Here is a 19,977-nt window from a genome sequence, read left to right on the forward strand (position 1 = left end):
AGGAGACCTTCCCAGACTGAGCTCCCTTTTTTCTCTCCTCCTCCCCATCCTCCCCGCCCTTCCCCTCCCCACAGCACCTGTATACATCTTTGTACAGATTTATTACTGTATTTATTTTACTTGTACATATTTACTATTCTGTTCATTTTGTTAATGATGTGCATCTAGCTTTATTTCTATTTATTGTGATGACTTGACTCCTGTCCACATGTTTTGTTTTATTGTCTGTCTCCCCCCTTCTAGACTCTGAGCCCGTTGTTGGGTAGGGACCGTCTCTATGTGTTGCCAACTTGTACTTCCCAAGCGCTTAGTACAGTGCTCTGCACACAGTAAGTGCTCAATAAATGCGATTGAATTGAATGAATGAATGAACTTCTCTGTGCCTCAGTTACCTCATCTGTAAAACAGGGATTAAGATTCGAGCCCTATGTGGGACATGGACTATGTACAAGCTGATTTCTTTTGTATCTACCCAGTGCTTAGAACAGTGCCTGGCACATAGTAAGCACTTAAGAAATACCATAAAAAGTTATCTATGAACATCGTGTTCTTCATAATTCTAGTGAATCCTGCCCAGGTTCTGCCTGAGTTGAAGTGTGTTCCCATGCTGAGACACTGATGGTAAATTTAAGGGATCTTCATTCCAGTGATTTTTCAGGATCTGATTTGGTACCAAAAAGCAACATCAGAACTGACACATTTTTCAGGTTTTACTGAGGATTGGCTCTCACTGTGAAACAGTGTGTCCATTTGGAAAGAACATGGGCCTGAGAGTCAGAGAATTTGGGTTCTAATCCCAGCTCTGCCATTTGCCTGATACGTGACCTTGGCCAGGTCGCTTAATGTCTTTCGGCCTCGGTTCTCATCTGTAAAATGGGGATTAAATACCTGTTCTCCCTCCTACTTCTACTGTGAGCTCCATGTGGGAGAGGGAGTGTGTCTAACCAGATTATCTTGTATCTAACCCCACGCTTAGTGTAGCGCCTGACACTGAACTAAGTTGTTGGCCCAGAATAAGTTCTTAACAAATACCACAATTATTACTGCAGTGACTAAGTCACTAGGGAGAGAAATGCTTCTACTCTACTACACAAGCCACCTCTCCATGATGCTCAAATCAGGGTCTTGGATGTTCAAGTGAGAGATTTCCAAACTGTTCATGTGAACTTCCCATAAGGACATCACCGTGCTCTCACATGGAAACTTTGAGAGCCACTTGACTCCAATGCCACCGAATGTCATCAATTTTTTTCTTGAAAAATAAAAGGTTTATAAATTCCTGTCGCACTTCACACCCTTATGCCAAGGGTATGTTGTCATTGCAAATAAATCAAAAGAAGGGGGGGTTCTCATTCCAGCTGTACCAATTGTTACAAAATCCATGCAGATTTATTTTGGTAACCTGTATCAAACTCTTTCCCCTTTCGGGGTAGCAACTAGGGTGTTTCCAGTGCTCTTCCAGTCTTGGCTTCAGGAGGGAGAGTGAAGCAGAGGCCTGTCCATTCCATTCCTAGCTTGGCCAGTGGCTAGCAAGTGGAAGGCAATCCGCTACAAGTCAAAACTCCTCTGTGCTGGGCAGCAGCGGCACAGGAGAAGGTCGAGGGCAGAGACTCAAGTTTACTGCACGGAAGAAGGCAGTGGTAAAACATTTCCAGGTTTTTCCCGAGAAAACTCTCGGATTCAACTACCAGAACGATTGCAGGTGGAAGTGGGGCATTCTGGGAGAGAAGTGTCCATGGCATTGCTATAGGTAGGAGAAGACTAGGTGGCATAAGACAAGTTCAAACTCTTCTTGAGGTCTTGGATTCCTTTGGAATTTGAAAGTTATGAATTAGAAATTTCAGAGTGTGTCTAGAGCAAACAGCATTGGTCCAAATATATAGTAATCTTTCAAAATTTACCTATGAGTGTGCGCATGTATGTGTGTATGTGTGTGTGACCAAAGAAACTAATATCAGACCCATAATCCCAGCTAATTTATGCACACAAAAGGTTGTTACTTGTGTTGTCATTTTTAATGCTTGCAGTGCCTGCCTCTTTGCTCTTTTACCTTCTTATCTCACGTTCTTTATCAATCAACTGTGGTTTGAGTTAGACATTTGATATTCACCCCACCCCCAATCCCATAGCACTTATGTACATATCTGTAAATTATTCATTATAAATTATTTATCTATGTTAATGTCTGTCTCCTCCTCTACACTGTAAGCTCATTATGGGCAGGGAACGGGTCTGCTAATGCTCTTGTATTGTACCTTCCCAAGTGCTTAGAACAGTGCTCTGCACATAGTAAGCGATAAGTAAATGCCATTTACTAATTGATTGATTGATATGAATTGAGGGCTTACTGTGTGCAGAGCTCTGTATTAAACACTTGAGAAAGGACAATAAAATGGACCATCATGGGCAGGAAATGTGCCTGTTTATTGTTATATCATACTCTCCCAAGTGCTTAGTACATCCACTCATTCTATCATATTTATTAAGCGCTTACTGTATGCAGTGCACTGTACTAAGCACTTGGGAAAGTACAATACAACAATAAAGAGTGACAGTCCATTCCCACAGCGAGCTCACAGTCTAGAGGAGGGGGAGACAGATATCAATACAAAAAAATAAAATTATAGATATATCTAAGTGCTGTGGGGCTGGGAGAGAGGGGAAGAGCCAAGAGCGCAGGTCAGGGAGATGCAGAAGAAAGTGGGAGATGAGGAAAAATGGGGCTAGTCTGGGAAGGCTTCTTGGAAGAGATGTGCTTTCAGTAAGGCTTTGAAGCGGGGGAAGAGTAATTTTCCGTCAAATTTGAGGAGGGAGGGCGTTCCAGGCCCAAGGCTGGACGTGGGCCAAGGGTTGGTGGTGAGACAGGCTGGATGGAGGCTCAGAGAAAAGGTTAGCACCAGAGAAGCAAAGTATGCAGGCTGGGTTGTAAAAGGAGAGAAGTGAGGTGAGGTAGGAGGGGGCCAGGTGATAGACTGCTTTTAAGCCAATGATGAGGAGTTTTTGTTTGATACGGAGGAGGTTAGGCAACCACAATGCTATCCATTTATAATGCTCAATAAATACGATTGGATGAATTGGCTGACATATTTTTTGCCTTCGAGCAATATACAGGGCTCTCCCTTAAAGAAAGCCACTGATGTGTTGCTGGCTGACAGTGAACCAATGAAGGTCTGCCTTCAGCATCTGACTCGCACTTTTCCATCTGTTGGGATGCAGCCCTGCCTAAAGTTCTGTTTGGCCTTGTCCTGAAAATGCTTCCTGTGCCCTCCTAGCTTTCAAATTCTCAGTTTCAGCTCTCTATACAGCAGCTGTTTGGGTCAGTCGGACAGATATATTGAGTGCTTTCTCTGTGCCCATCACTGTACAAAGCCCATCACTTCTCTGTTCCTCAATTCCCTCATCTGTAAAATAGGGATTAAGACTGTGAGCCCTATGTAGGACAGGGACTGTGTTCAACCTGGTTAGCTGGTATCTACCCCAGCACTTAGAACATTGCTTGTCACATAGTAAGCACTTAACGAATACCATCATTATTATTATCATTATTATTACCACAGTCATTATTATTATTCTTGCTTTATGCATGCCTGTTTTCATTATCTGTGAATTGTTTTTGTCCATTTTCCCCGTTAAACTGTAAACTCCTTAAGGGCTTGGAAACCCTGCTATGGCTAAATGCTCCCCAACACTTAGTATAATAATAATGAAGCAGTGTGGCTCAGTGGAAAGAGCACAGGCTTTGGAGTCTGAGGTCAGGGGTTCAAATACCAGCTCTGCCAATTGCCAGCTGTGTGACTTTGGGCAAGTCACTTCACTTCTCTGGGCCTCAGTTCCCTCATCTTTAAAATGGGGATGAAGACTGGGAGCCCCCTGTGGGACAACCTGATCACTTTGTAACCTCCCCAGCGCTTAGAACGGTGCTTTGCATAAAGTAAGCACTTAACAAATGCTATCATTATTATTATTATTATTATTGTTAAACACTTACTACGTGCCAAGCACTGTTCTAAGTGCTGGGGTAGAAACAACTTAATCAGGTTGGACACAGTCCCTTTCCCACACTGGGTTTACACTCTTAATTCCCATTTTGTGTGGATGAAGGAAATGAGGCCCAGGGAAGTAAAGTGACTTGCCCAACGTCACACAGTAGACAGGTGGTGGAGCTGGCATTAGAATCTATGACCTTCTGACTCCCAGGACCGTGCTGTATCCATGCTGCTTAGTGTAAGTGCCCAGTAGGCTCTTAGTTGATACCATTGGTAGGTCGTCTCCTTAATTAACCTCTCATCTCCCCTCCCTGTCCATCCTCCCTTCTGCAATGCCTTTGCAGTTGGGGCTGTATTCCTTTAGCACTTTAGAACTCACTCCATCCCTTCTCCCTAAGCAATTATGTCCACATCCTCATACAATCCATGATCTATAATTTATTCTAGCCAATCAATCAGTGGTACTTATTGAGCACTTTCTGTGTGCAGAGCACTGTGCTTAGTGCTTGGGAGAGGTCAGTATGACAGAGAGCCGGTAGACAAGTTCCCTGCCCAAAAGGAGCCTGTCTCCTCCGGTAGACTGTAAGCTCCTTGGGGTTAGAGATCCCGTGGTATCGTGCTCTCCCTAACATCCTGTCTCTCCCCACTCCAGTCCGTATTTCCCTCTGCTGTCTGGACCATTTTTCTACCAAACTGTTCAGGCCATGTTTCCCTGCTCCTCAAGAACCTCCAGAGGTTACCCATCCTCCTCCGCCTCATACAGAAACTCCTCACCATTGGTTTTAAAGCACTCAATAACTTGCCCTTTCCAACCTTACCTCCCCAATTTTCTACTTCAACTCAGCCCACGCACTTTGCTCCTCTAGTGCCAACCTACCACTGTTCTTTGATCTTATTCATCTCACCGCCGACCCCTCTCCCACGTCCTGCCACTGGCCTGGAACGCCCTCCCCCTTCATATCCTACAGACGATGACCCTCGCCACCTTCAGAGCTTTATTAAAAGCGTATCTCCTCCAAGAATCCTTCCCCAACTAAGCCCTCATTTCATCTTCCCCCACTCGCTTCTGTAACGTCCAGACACTTGAATTTGCATCCTTTTTTCACCCCTTCCTCAAACCTACAGCGCTTATGTATATATCCACAATTTATTTATATTAATATCTATCTCCCCCTCTAGACTATAAGCTTATTGTGGGCAGGAAACATATCTCCCAACTCTATTCTAGTATACTCCACCAATTATCAGCTGTGTGACTTTGGGCAAGTCACTTAACTTCTCTGTCCCTCAGTTACCTCATCTGTAAAATGGGGATTAAGACTGTGAGGCCCCCGTGGGACAACCTGATCACCTTGTAACCTCCCCAGTGCTTAGAACAGTGCTTTGCACATAGTAAGCGCTTAATAAATGCCATCATTCTAATTATTACTATTATAATGCTCTCCCAAGGGCTTAGTACAGTGCTCTGCACACGGTAAGTGCTTGGTAAATTTCCTTGATTGATTGGGTTATTGGTTCATTTTTCATAGCAAGCGAATAGCGAGAAAGCTCACAGGAAGGTAAGCAAAGCCGATTAGAATGACTTTTCTCTGTGGGGAAGTGAAGGAATTTCATTGCTTTAGTAGAGCGTTCCAAATAGTGAAGTTGAAGAGTATCAGGAAGAGGCTATTCAATCAATTAGTGGTATTTATTGAGTGTTTACTATGTGCAGAGCACAGTGCTAAGTGCTTGGGAGAGAGCACAATATAATAGAATCAGCAGACACATTCCCTGCCCAAAATGAGCTTACTGTCAATATAAATAATAAAATAGTGTTTAAAGATATATACATAAATGCATAAATATGTTGACCAAATCATCTTGTCCTACTTCCCATCTTTTTTTTATTCATCCATTAAAATTGTGATCTTCAATATTCAGATTTAAAAAGCCTCTACTCCCTTATTTCTTGTCACTAAAATAATGGCACATGATATTCCAAGAATGACTCATTAGCTGAGATTTGGGAAAGGTGATGAACTGTTTTTTTGTTGGCTTCAACTCTTCATTAACTTCGCTCACTGCCCAGGATATAACCCTTCCTTTTTCTGGTTTGATGGGCCTGGGAATCAGAAGGTCATGGGTTCTAATCCCGGTTCTGCCACATAATAATAATAATACTGATAATGATTATGGTACTTGTTAGGCACTTACTATGTGCCAAGCACTGTTCTAAGCATTGAGGTAGATGCAAGTTAATCAGGTTGAACACAGTCCCCATCCCACATGGGGCTCTCACTCTTAATCCCCATTTTACAGATGAGAAAACTGATGCCCAGAGAAGTGACTTGCTCAAGGTCACACAGCAGAAATGTAGAGGAGCTGGGATTAGAACCCACAACCTTCTGGCTCCCAGGCCCATGCTCAAACCACTAAGCCACGCTCCAACTTCTCTGCTGTGTGGCCTTGGTAAAGTCACTTCACTTCTCTGTGCCTCGGTTACCTCATCTGTAAAATGGGGATTGAGATGGTGAGCCTCATATGGGGCGGGACTGTGTCCAACCTGATTTCCTTGTAACCACCCCAGCGCTTAGTACAGTGCCTGGCACACAGTAAGCACTTAACAAATACCATTATTATTATTATTGTTATTATTACTACAGTTGTTCTCCTCGCTCAGTATTATTGGGGGTGGAAATGATGTGACATTCAAAATGTTTTGGGCTAGATGCTGTTTCAGTGTTAAGTGGAGGCCTTCCCCGACTGAGCCCCTTCCTTCCTCTCCCCCTCCTCCCCCTCCCCATCCCCCCCCACCTTACCTCCTTCCCCTCCCCACAGCACCTATATATATGTATATTTGTTTGTACGTATTTATTACTCTATTTTATTTGTACATATTTATTCTATTTATTTTATTTTGTTAATATGTTTTGTTTTGTTGTCTGTCTCCCCCTTCTAGACTGTGAGCCCGCTGTTGGGTAGGGACCGTCTCTATATGTTGCCAACTTGTACTTCCCAGGTGCTTAGTACAGTGCTCTGCACACAGTAAGCGCTCAATAAATATGATTTAATTGAATGTTAAAACTGTTCCTCGGACAAACTCAGTGAAGGAGTCCAGATTGACACCTTGTGTTTACATTCATGAAGGCAAATTCCATTCTTGAAGAAAAATCTCACTTTGTAACACCCATTCTAGCTCTCTGTATCAGCATATATCACACTTCCAGTCAATCAATCAATCAGTGGCGTGTATTGAGTGTTTACTGTATGCAGAGCACTGTACTGGGCAAGTCACTTCACTTCTCTGTGCCTCAGTTCCCTCATCTGTATCAGCATATATCACACTTCCAATCAATCAATCAATCAATCAGTGGTGTGTATTGAGTGCTTACTGTATGCAGAGCACTGTACTGGGCAAGTCACGTCACTTCTCTGTGCCTCAATTCCCTCATCTGTAAAATGGGGATTAAGTCTGTGAGCCTCCCGAGGGACAACCTTATCACTTTGTAACCTCCCCAGCAGTTAGAACAGTACTTTGCACATAGTAAGCGCTTAATAATTGCCATCATTATTATTGTTACTATTATTATTATTATTACTAAGCACTTGGGGAAGTACAATATAACAGAGTTGGTAGACATATTCCCTGCCCACAGCAAGTTTACAGCCTAGAGGGGTATGTCTGTCACACCGTCTAAACTGTAAATCTCACTGTGGGCAAGGAATGTGTCTGTTATATTGTACTGTACTCTCCCAAGCACTTAGTATGGTGCTCTGCACACAGTAAATGCTCAATAAATACAATTGACTGACATGATGAGTATAAATAAATAAATTCTGGATATGGACATAAGTGCTGTAGGGCTGAGGAAGGGCTGAATAAAGGGTCCAAATCCAAGTGCAAATGTGATGCAGAAGGGAGTGGAAGAATAGGAAATGAGACTCTAGTCTGGGAAGGCCTCTTGGAGGAGGAGATTTGCCTTAATAATGGCTCTGGGAATCCTCGAGTATTTTTAGATTAAACTTTGGGCTTGTTTCCTAAAATGAAGATGCCTCCATCCTCATGTCGTGATCCTAATCATTTTCCAGAGTCCTTCTAAGTGTTGAGAATTTGGCCAAAACCAACACAGTCTAGAAAGCCTGGACCCAGAAGAAAGAGGACAGAAGTTCTCATCCCACTTCTGTCCTCTGCATACAGTATTGTGACCTTGGGCAACTCACTTCACCTCTATCCCTCAGTTTCCTGATCTGAAAAATGGGGATAAAATCCCCATTCTCCCTACCTCTGTGAGCCCGTGTGGGACAGGGACTGCATCTGATCGGATGATCTTGTAGCCACCTCAGTGTATAGCATGGTGTTTGGCACCTAGTATGTTCTTCATAAATCCTAGCTCTGCCACTTATCTGCTATGTGACCTTGGGCAAGTCAGTTCACTTCTCTGGGCCTAAATTCCCTCATCTGTAAAATGGGGATTGAGATGGCAAGACGGAGAGCCTCACATTGGACAGGGATTGTATCCAACCTGATTTGTTTGCATCCTCCCCAGCGCTTAGTACAGTGCTTGGCACCTAGTGAGCACTTAACAAATACCACAGTTATTATTATTATTATAAATGTCATAATTATGATCATCTTCTTGCTCCTAGGTGGCCCAAAACTTTGGCCGGGATTACGGCCTACCTGCCCTGTCTCCAGTATTCATTTAGTTCGATCTCTTTCAAAAATGGCCCTACAGAAGGCAAGGCCTGGCGCAAATGTAATCGGACCGGACTTTGGGCTGAATTCGACTATTCCAAGTGCCCTTACTCAAAAGAAGTCACTCAAATCCTTCACGCTTTCAGCATGGTAAGCTTCTGAGTAGGTTATTCCTTAGAACGATACTCTAGGAAATGGAATAGACAAAAGAGCATCCACTTCCGCCATCAGGAATGAAAACAGGGTATCCAGATTTATGCCTTAAAAGGGGATCGTGTCAGGGATAAATACACACACATTTGCTGTCCTTCATGATGGATGGCGAGGTGGTATCCAACTGATGGAAGAGACCAGTATGTCTCAGGCCTTTCCTATTGCATTCTCTTAAACTTAGTCCTTGGCTGCTCGTTCTGTTTGTTATTTTTAGTGCTGGCAGATTTCTTGTTTCTGCCTCTTGCTGTCACAGCCTTTTCTCGAATCCTCTGTTCTAATAGAGTCACCACTTTACGACGGCCTAGTGGAAAGAGCATAGAACTGGGAGTCATGTGACCCAGGTTTCATCATTCATTCAGTCATATTTATTGAGTGCTTATTGAGTGCACAGCATTCTGCTAAGCACGTGGGAGAGTACAGTATAACAATTAACAGACAAATTCCCTGCCCACAGTGACTTTACACTTTAGAGGTTCTAATCCCACCTCTGCCACTTAATCATATTATTGAGCGCACTCTGTACTAAGATCTTGGGAGAGTACAGTACGACAGGCAACTTCCCTGTCCACTGTGAGCTTACAGTCTTGAGAGGGAGATGGACATCAGTGTAAATAAATAAACACATTATGGATATGTACATAAGTTCTGTGGGGCTGAGGGAGGAATTAATTAATTAATGATGGCATTTATTAAGCGATTACTATGTGCAAAGCACTGTTCTAAGCTCTGGGGAGGTTACAGGGTGATCAGGTTGTTCCACGGGGGGCTCACAGTCTTAATCCCCATTTTACAGATGAGGTAACTGAGGCACAGAGAAGTTAAGTGACTTGCCCAAAGTCACACAGCTGACAATTGGCAGAGCCAGGATTTGAACCCCTGACCTCTGACTCCAAAGCCCGTGGGAGCAAATCCAAGTTCAAGGGAGACACGGAAGGGAGTGGGAAGTCACACTTGCCTGCTGTGTGACCCTGGGTATGTCACCTAATCAATCAATCAATCAATCATATTTATTGAGCGCTTACTGTGTGCACAGCCCTGTACTAAGCGCTTGGGAAGTACAGGTTGGCAACATATAGAGACAGTCCCTACCCAACAGTGAGCTCACAGTCTAGAAGGGGGAGACAGAGAACAAAACCAAACATACTAACAAAATAAAATAAATAGAATAGATATGTACAAGTAAAATAAATAAATAAATAGATTAATAAATATGTACAAACATATATACATATATACAGGTGCTGTGGGGAAGGGAAGGAGGTAAGATGGGGGGAAGGAGAGGGGGACGAGGGGGAAAGGAAGGAGGGGGACTCAGTCTGGGAAGGCCTCCTGGAGGAGGTGAGCTCTCAGTAGAACCTTGAAGGGAGGAAGAGAGCTAGTTTGGTGGATGGGCAGAGGGAGGGCATTCCAGGCCAGGGGGATGACATGGGCCGGCGGTCGACGGCGGGACAGGCGAGAACGAGGCACGGTGAGGAGATTGGCGTCAGAGGAGCGGAGGGTGTGGGCTGGGCTGTAGAAGGAGAGAAGGGAGGTGAGGTAGGAGGGGACGAGGTGATGGAGAGCCTTGAAGCCCAGGGTGAGGAGTTTCTGCCTGATGTGCAGATTGATTAGTAGCCACTGGAGAGTTTTGAGGAGGGGAGTAACATGCCCAGAGTGTTTCTGGACAAAGACAATCCGGGTAGCAGCATGAAGTATGCATTGAAGTGGGGAGAGACACGAGGATGGGAGATCAGAGAGAAGGCTGATGCAGTAGTCCAGACGGGATAGGATGAGAGCTTGAACGAGCAGGGTAGCGGTTTGGATGGAGAGGAAAGGGCGGATCTTGGCAATGTTGCAGAGCTGAGACCGGCAGGTTTTGGTGACGGCGTGGATGTGAGGGGTGAATGAGAGAGCGGAGTCGAGGATGACACCAACATTGCGGGCTTGTGAGACAGGAAGGATGGTAGTGCCTTCAGCAGTGATGGGAAAGTGAGGGAGAGGGCAGGGTTTGGGAGGGAAGACAAGGAGTTCTGTCTTGGACATGTTGAGTTTTAGGTGGCGGGCAGACATCCAGATGGAGATGTCCTGAAGGCAGGAGGAGATTCGAGCCTGGAGGGAGGGGGAGAGAGCAGGGGAAGAGATGTAGATATGGGTGTCATCAGCGTAGAGATGATAGTTGAAGCCGTGGGAGCGAATGAGGTCACCAAGGGAGTGAGTGTAGATCGAGAACAGAAGGGGACCAAGAACTGAACCTTGGGAAACCCCCACAGTAAGGGGATGGGAGTGGGAGGAGGAGCCTGCAAAAGAGACTGAGAATGAACAACTGGAGAGATAAGAGGAGAACCAGGAGAGGACGGAGTCTGTGAAGCCAAGGTTGGATAGTGTGTTGAGGAGAAGGGGGTGGTCCACAGTGTCAAAGGCAGCTGAGAGGTCGAGGAGGATTAGGATAGAGTATGAGCCGTTGGATTTGGCAAGCAGGAGGTCACTGGTGACCTTTGAGAGGGCAGTTTCCGTGGAATGTAGGGGACGGAAGCCAGACTGGAGGGGGTCGAGGAGAGAGTTGGTGTTGAGGAATTCGAGGCAGCACGTGTAGACAACTCGTTCAAGGAGTTTGGAAAGGAATGGTAGGAGGGTTATGGGGCGATAACTAGAAGGTGAGGTGGGGTCAAGAGAGGGTTTTTTTTAGGATGGGAGAGACATGGGCATGTTTGAAGGCAGAGGGGAAGGAACCAGTGGAGAGTGAGTGGTTGAAGATGGAAGTTAAGGAGGGGAGAAGGGATGGAGCGAGAGATTTCATGAGGTGAGATGAAATGATGTGATGAAATGATGAAATGAGATGAAATGATGATGATGTGATTCTAATGATTCTGTGCTTCTGTTTGCTTATCTATGAAGTGGGGATTCAAAACCTGCTCTCTCTCTCTGCCTTGGACTCAGCCCCTATTATATTGAGGTCCAGAGACTTTGGCTAATTCCCTCTGGTGTGGTATTTCCCAGTGCTTAGTACTCTGTACCCACTCATCTCTATTATCTGTATTATCATTTTTATTATTATCATTACTATATTTGTTAAGCACTTATTATGTGCCAAGCACTGTTTTAAGCACTGGGGTAGATACAAGTTAATCACAATGGACCCAATCCCTGTCCCCCATGGGGCTCACAGTCTAAGCAGGAGGGGGAACAGACATTGAATCTTCATTTCACAGTTGATGAAACTGAGGCTCAGAGAAGTGAAGTGATTTACCCGAGGTCACACAGTTGGAATTTGGTGGAGCTGGGAGGAGAACCCAGGTCCTCTGACATTCCAGCCCATGCTCTTTCCTCTAAATCAGACTTAATAAATACTACTATCATCATCATCATCATCAATCGTATTTATTGAGTGCTTACTGTGTGCAGAGCACTGTACTAAGCGCTTGGGAAGTACAAATTGGCAACATATAGAGACAGTCCCTACCCAACAGTGGGCTCACAGTCTGAAAGGGGGTGACAAAACCAAACATACTAACAAAATAAAATAAATAGAATAGATATGTACAAAATAAATAAATAAATAAATAGAGTAATAAATATGTACAAACATATATACATATATACAGGTGCTGTGGGGAAGGGAAGGAGGTAACATGGGAGATGGAGAGGGGGACGAGGGGGAGAGGAAGGAAGGGGCTCAGTCTGGGAAGGCCTCCTGGAGGAGGTGAGCTTTCAGTAGGGCTTTGAAGGGAGGAAGAGAGTTAGCTTGGCGGATGGGCAGAGGGAGGGCATTCCAGGCCCGGGGGATGACGTGGGCCGGGGGTCGATGGCGGGACAGGCGAGAACGAGGTGCGGTGAGGAGATTAGCGTCAGAGGAGCGGAGGGTGCGGGGTGGGCTGTAGAAGGAGAGAAGGGAGGTGAGGTAGGAGGGGGCAAGGTGATGGAGAGCCTTGAAGCCCAGGGTGAGAAGTTTCTGCCTGATGCGAAGATTGATTGGTAGCCACTGGAGATATTTGAGGAGGGGAGTAATATGCCCAGAGCGTTTCTGGACAAAGATAATCCGGGCAGCAGCATTAAGTATGGATTGAAGTGGGGAGAGACATGAGGATGGGAGATCAGAGAGAAGGCTGATGCAGTAGTCCAGACGGGATAGGATGAGAGCTTGAATGAGTAGGGTAGCGGTATGGATGGAGAGGAAAGGGCGGATCTTGGCAATGTACTATCAATCAATCAATCAATCAATCGTATTTATCGAACACTTAGAGCACATAGTAAGTGCTCAGGAGAGGGCAGTACAACAGAATTAGCAGATATGCTCCCTGCCCATAACGAGCTTACAGTGTAGAGGAAAAGCTTATTACCACTAAACCGTGAGTCCCATGTAGGACAAGGATTCTGTCTCACCCAGCGATCTTGAATGTACCCCAGTGCTTGGTGCAAAACTGGACACATAGTAAGCACTTAACAAATACCACAATTATTTGGCTTAAATGATCTCAACCTGTTCTTAGCTTGTTGCAATCAAATGACAAGGGCATTGCTGAGAGAGGAGCAAGGTGAGTGGAGGGGAAAGAAGGATAGGAGCAGTAGTAGTCATGGTATTTATTGAAAACCCACTGGGATGAATTTCTGCCATGTCTTGAATTCTCTAGAAAGGCGGCTTATCAATTGATACTCCTGCTGATGCTGGTGGAAACGTTTAATCCTCAGAAATCCCAATCAGCCCAAAAGTCATATTGGAATCAATCAATCAATCGTATTTATTGAGCACTTACTGTGTGCAGAGCACTGTACTAAGCGCTTGGGAAGTACAAGTTGGCAACATATTGAGACGGTCCCTACCCAACAGTGGGCTCACAGTCTAGAAGGGGGAGACAGAGAACAAAACAAAATATATTAACAAAATAAAATAAATAGAATAGATATGTACAAGTAAAATACCCTACCCTGAGAAATAGCTTGGCCTAATGGATAGAGCACGGGTCTGGGAGTCAGAAGATCCTGGGTTCTAATTCTGGTTTCACCACTTGTCTGCTGAGTTACCTTGGGCAAGTCATTTCACTTCTCTGAGCTTCAGTTCCCTCATCTATAAAATGGGGATTAAGTCTGTGAATCCCTTGTGGGGCAAGGACTGTGTCCAACCTGATTAACTTGTGTCTATCCTACTGCTTAACAAATACCATAAAAAAAGATCATATATTTCAACACCTCCCAGGAGGCCAGCCTTGCTTTGACATCAAAGCAATGAACAGCTCACCAGAGACCCACCTTTGAAAGTCACCTCCGGAGTGAGGTGCTTCATTTAGTTAAGCTCTTCAGAGGAGATGAATGAGAGCAGAAGAATCCCCTCTGCAGATAACCAAGAAATAAACTGAGTATTTTATAGCAGTTGGTATTAAGAGAAAGCTCTATAAAAATGGAGTGTTGCAAAGGTCTACAGAGTAAGAGATGGAAAGGACATCTAACATTTCATTGGCACCAAAAGAAAATCCCTGAAAACCCAGCATCCTGAAAACTGGGAAACGTCCCTATTAGTAAAAGTTCTAGATCAATCGATTAGTGATATTTATTGAACACTTGGAAGCATGCAATATAATAATAATAATAATAATAAATAATTATGGTACTTGTTAAGGGCTTACTATGTGCCAAGCACAGTTCTAAGCTCTGGAGTAGATACAAGATAATTAAGTTGGACAAAGTCTCTGTCCCTCTTGAGGCTCGCAGTCTTAATCCCCATTTTACAGATGAGGTTGCTGAGGAAAGGCAAAGTGAAGCGACTTGCCCAAGGTCACAGGGCAGACAAGTGGCGGAGCCCACATCACTGTCTCCCAAGCCCGGGCTCTTGCCAATAGTCCACTCTGCTTCATGTCATATCCATCTCCGGAATGATTGTTCCTTTCTCCCCTTTAATACCTTGAAGGGACCAGATATTGTACATCAGGTGAAAGGGTCATGACCCCAAGATCCTTTCTGACCAGCTGCAAAGCATCTGGCAGGAATCAGCTGTAGCCTCAGAGGTAGCCTGGAGAAGCAGCGTGGCTCAGTGGAAAAAGCCTGGGCTTTGGAGTCAGAGGTCATGTATTCAAACCCTGGCTCCACCACTTGTCAGCCGTGTGACTTTGAGCAAGTCACTTAACTTCTCTGTGCCTCAGTTACCTCATCTGTAAAATGGGGATGAAGACTGTGAGCCCCCCATGGGACAACCTGATCACCTTGTAACCTCTCCAGCACTTAGAACAGTGCTTTGCACATAGTAAGTGCTTAACAAATGCCATAATTACTATCATTATTAGTCAGTGCCACTGGAACAGGAGTGAAGATGGTTTGGTCAATCTAGTCCAGTGCACCATGGGAAACTCCCTCTCACAGCTCTGACCCTAGCAGGGGCCCTAGGAGCTGAGCAGCAGTTGTGACAGCACTGGATGTGGAGGCTAGATCTTTAGGCGATTCAGAGATTTGAGAAGTTGGTACAGGAAGGCTGACACCATTAAATGTAGCCAAGAGATTAGGCAGATGGGAAAAGATCTGCTTTTTTTTTGTTTTGTTTTGTTCATATTTTTGTTTTTGCCAATGTATGCTCTAATGAGAACCTGCTAGAAAGAAAAACACAACAGTAAAGACAAGCATCATGGCATAGTGGAAAAAGCACAGGCCTGGAAATTAGAGGACCCGGGTTCTAATGCCGGTTCTGCCGATTGCTTGCTGTGTGACCCTGGGCAAGTTGCTTCACTTCTTTGTGCCTCAATTTCCTCAACTATACAATGGGGATTAAATGCCTGCCGTCCCTCCTCCTTAGACTGCGAGCCCCTGGCTGGACAGAAACGGTGCCTTAGAAGCAACATGGCTTAGTGGATAGAGCACGGACCTGAGAGTCAGAAGGACCTGGGTTTTAATCCTGGCTCTGCCACATGTCTGCTGCGTGACCATGGGCAAGTCATTTAATTTTTTCCGTGCCTCAATTACCATATCTGTAAAAAGTAGTGTGAGCCGCATGTAGGACAGGGACTGTGACCAGGCTGATTAATGTGTATTTACCCCAGTACTTAGAAGAGTGCTTGGCACACAGTAAGCACTTAACAAGCGCTTACCATTACTGTAATTACCATTACTGTAATTATAATTATCCTACCTAATTAACTTATACCTGCCCCATTGCTCAGAACATTGTTTGACAATAAGCGCTTAACAAATACCCTATAATGTGAGCTCTTTGTGGACAGGGACTGTGTCTGTTGTATTCTCCCAAGCACTTAAAACAGTGTTTTGTGAGTAAATACTCAATAAATATGATTGAATGAATGAATAAGTGAAAAATAATAATACTTTGTATTTATGGAACCAGTATAGTCCCAAAATGCTTCTGCCTTATTTCCCCGTGAGAAAAGGAAAGGCAGATATTATTATTTTCCCCATTTCACAGATACAAAAACTAAAGCGAAGAGAAGTTAAGGATTTTCTCAAAGTGATCCAGCAGGCAAATGGCAGAGCTGGGACCAGAACCCAGGCCCTCTGTGTCCTAATAATAATAATAATAATAATAACTGTGGTTTTTGTTAAGCACTTACTGTGTACCAGGCACTGTACTAAGCCCTGCGGTGGATACAAGCAAATTGGGTTGGACACAGTCTATATCCCAGGTGGGGCTCACAGTCTCGATCCCCATTTTACGGATGAGGGAACTGAGGCCCAGAGAAGTGAAGTGACTTGCCTAAGGTAACACAGCAGACAAGTAGCAGAGCTGGCATAAGAACCCATGACCTTCTTACTCCAGACCCATACTCTATCCACTGCATCATGTAGAATCATGGTCATTCCATTAATGGAGCCATGCATCCTGCCTTGTTCAGAATAACCTCAGAGAGCAGCGGGGGAGCGAAACGTAAACACAGCATTGGAAAAACAGCATTGTCATCTGCCTACTTACTCACTGAATTTAGAATGCTGGGCTCAAATGGTGCCAGACCAGAATTGGAATTTCATTATTCTGTCTCAGCCCTGGGAAAATGCATTTGCCAATCTTACAAAATTTTTTCCGTGGAAAAAGATTGCTCCTGTGTTGTGTATTTATACGTATGCTCTGGTTTGAGGTTATAGCTGCATGCATGCACACACACACACACACACACACACACACACACACACACACACACACAACACACACACACATGATAATGTATAAAATGTATTCTACTGGCTGTTTAGTCAGATTTAGCATCCTTTCTGGAGAAATTCCACATCTCTAATATCAGTTCTTTTGCTTGCTTTTTTAACATGCAAGATGGCTTAGATTGGAACTTGAATGATCAACGACTGCACCTGAAAGCCTCATTCTAGGCAATTCTCTCAGCTTCACTACTCTACTGTTCAGCATTGCTAAAGAAAACATTCAACCCTGCTTTATAATAATGGTGATAATTATGGTATTTGTTAAGTGCCAGGCACTGTAGTAAGCGCTGGCATAGAAATAAGCAAATCGGGTTGGACACAGTCCCTGTCCCACGTGGGGCTCACAGTCTCAATCTCTATTTTACAGATGATGGAACTGAGACACAGAGAAATGAAGTGACTTGCCCAAGGTCACACAGCACACAAGTGGCAGAACTGGGATTAGAGACCTTCTGACTCCCAGGCCCATGCTCTATCCACTATGCCGTGCTGCTTCTCTATTTCTTATCTCTGCCTTATTTCGACAACAACAGCTTAGTTAATAGAATTGGTTGATTTATTGTGCTTTAGTTCTTTCTCCTAAAGAGTAAAGTAATATTTCAGCGGAAATTCTAAATAGTTGTTTAACTGTACTGAAAAGGGAAAACCTATAGAACAGTATATATCCCACAGCTATCTTCAGGAAGATGACACAGTGGCTGATTTTATTTTACATTTTGGATCTCACAGAGAGCATTCCGAAGCCATGCTTACCTGCTCAGTATCGTTAATGACTCCTGCTTCTTGCTTTGGGATTTGAGCTCCCAAGGTCACGCAGCAGACAAGTGACAGAACTGGGGATTAGAACTCATGTTTCCTGACTGTCACACCTGCTTTCCTCTAGGCCACACACTTTTCTATTTATTTATGGTATTTGTTAAGCACTTACTGTGTGTTAAGCTTTGTTTGAAGCACTGGGGTAAATACAAGTGAATTAGGTTGAACACAATCACTGCATACTCACAAGTCTAAGTTGGAGGGAGAACACTAGAAATGAGGTACCAAGTTGTTAAGTGACTAGCCCAAGGTCATCCAAAAAGCATTTGGGAAAGCCAGAATTAGAACCCGATCCTCTGATTCCCAGAGGAGGATGAGGTAACTGAGGCACAGAGAAGTGAAGTGACTCACCCAAGGTCACACAGCAGACAAGTGGCCGAGCCAGAATTGGAACCTTCAACTGAACCAACACTTCCCCAGTTTGCATCCAGCTAATTCTGCGTTCACCTGCACTGTCATGATTTCGTTGACCTAGACAGTATAGACTGTGTCCAATCTGATTAACTTGTATCTACCCCGGCGCTTAGTACAGTGCCTGGTACATATTGAGCACTTAACAAATATCTTAAAGAAAATAACAGATGGTTGTTGGAGGAGTTGTTGACCAGAGCTGTTAAGGTAGGGTCTCATTATCTTTGAGAGAGGTGAATATAACCATCACAATTCTCATGTATTTTCAGATGCCCATCAATGCATCCAATGCCCTTGAGTTTTCCCGCCAACTTAGAATCTATACAGGAGGGGCTTTCAACTTTGCAGATAAGATGGATATTGTGTATCTGGCCGAAATGATGGAAAAGTTAATCGTCTTCGTGGATGAAGTCAAAGACGTAAGCCATGCCCACTAGGGAATCACCCATGCTTTGTAACCTTTCTAGATGACATCATGAGCGTGTGATTTTCAGGTGTTTTTGCTTTAAATCAATCAATCAATGGGTCTTTATTGAGCACTTACAATAAGCGGGCACTGCATTAAGTGCTTGGGAGAGGACCATAGCATGAAGACTCCCACATTGCAGGAAAATCAATTTGGAAATGCAGCACCAAGAAGTTATTTTATTGAGGATTTGGTTAGTACAATGACCTGCCTTTGAATGGGTTACTTCAATTCAATTATATTTATTGAGCTTTTACTGTGTGCTAAGCGCTGTACTAAGAGTGTTAGCACTGCTTCCTTCCACTTACAATTAATGATAATAATAATAATTTTTTTGTATTTTTTAAGCACTTACTATGTGCTAGGCATTGTACTAAGCACTGAGGTGGAAACAAGCAAATCAGGTTGGACACATTCCCTGTCCCATGTGGGGCTCACAATTTTAATCCCCATTTTACATATGAGGTATCTGAGGCCCAGAGATGTGAAGTGACTTGCCCAAGGCCACACAGCAGACAAGTGGCAGAGTGGGGAATAGAACCCAGGTCCTTCTGACTCCCAGGCCCGTGCTGTAGCCACTAGGCAACGTTGCTTCTCTTCATCTGGCTGTCGCTTGGAGGGGAAAATGTTCCTCCCTTCCTCTGTTTGGTAGTCTTTAACGGGAAATACTATTGCTGTGTTCAAAGCAGTTTCAGCGGTTCTCAAATGTATTTTGAAAGGCCCATTTGCAAAAGTCCGTTTCTGGGTCCAGCCTTTTCCTAGGGGAATGGCATTGTGACTTTCAGTCTTAAGGGGTTGGGAACATTTCTACCAGTTCTGTTATGTTGTGCTATCCCAAGCACGTAATACAGTGCTCTGTACATAAAAAGTGTCCCATAAATGCCAGCGGTAGATTGAATTGGGGTCCGTCAGGAAAGCCTGTAGTTGGTTCTCGAGAAAGATTAATGGTAATAGTAGTGGTACTCCTTAAGCATTTACTATGTGACAAAAACTGTTCTAAGCACTGGGGTAGATACAAGTCAGTCTGATTGGACACAGTCACTGTCCCACGTGGGACTCACACTCTTAATCCCCATTTTACAGATGTGGGAACTGAGACACAGAGCAGTGATGTGACTTGCCCAAGGTCACACAGCAAAGTGGCAGAGCCGGGATTAGAACCCATGACCTTCTACCTTTCAAGCCCATGCTCTATCCACTAGGCAACACTGCTTCCCTGGTACTCTGGAGACTTGGGTTCCAGAAGGAGCAGTGTGGCGTTATAATACTGGTTTTTGTTTTGTTTT

The 19,977-nt window shown here is 44.3% G+C and overlaps 1 protein-coding gene across 1 annotated transcript in view; it reads left to right on the forward strand.

The window, feature by feature from the left end:
• Positions 1 to 19,977, forward strand: part of ADGRA1 (adhesion G protein-coupled receptor A1) — a 732,027-nt gene that overhangs the window by 345,343 nt on the left and 366,707 nt on the right. Inside the window, exons 9-10 of the mRNA XM_038744384.1 lie at positions 8,613 to 8,811; positions 18,495 to 18,644. Coding sequence (XP_038600312.1) covers positions 8,613 to 8,811; positions 18,495 to 18,644 — 349 coding nt within the window. The remainder of the gene's footprint in view (positions 1 to 8,612; positions 8,812 to 18,494; positions 18,645 to 19,977) is intronic.

The sequence above is a fragment of the Tachyglossus aculeatus genome, chromosome 3 (genome assembly GCF_015852505.1).
Source record: "Tachyglossus aculeatus isolate mTacAcu1 chromosome 3, mTacAcu1.pri, whole genome shotgun sequence".
In the NCBI taxonomy this organism is placed as follows: domain Eukaryota; kingdom Metazoa; phylum Chordata; class Mammalia; order Monotremata; family Tachyglossidae; genus Tachyglossus; species Tachyglossus aculeatus.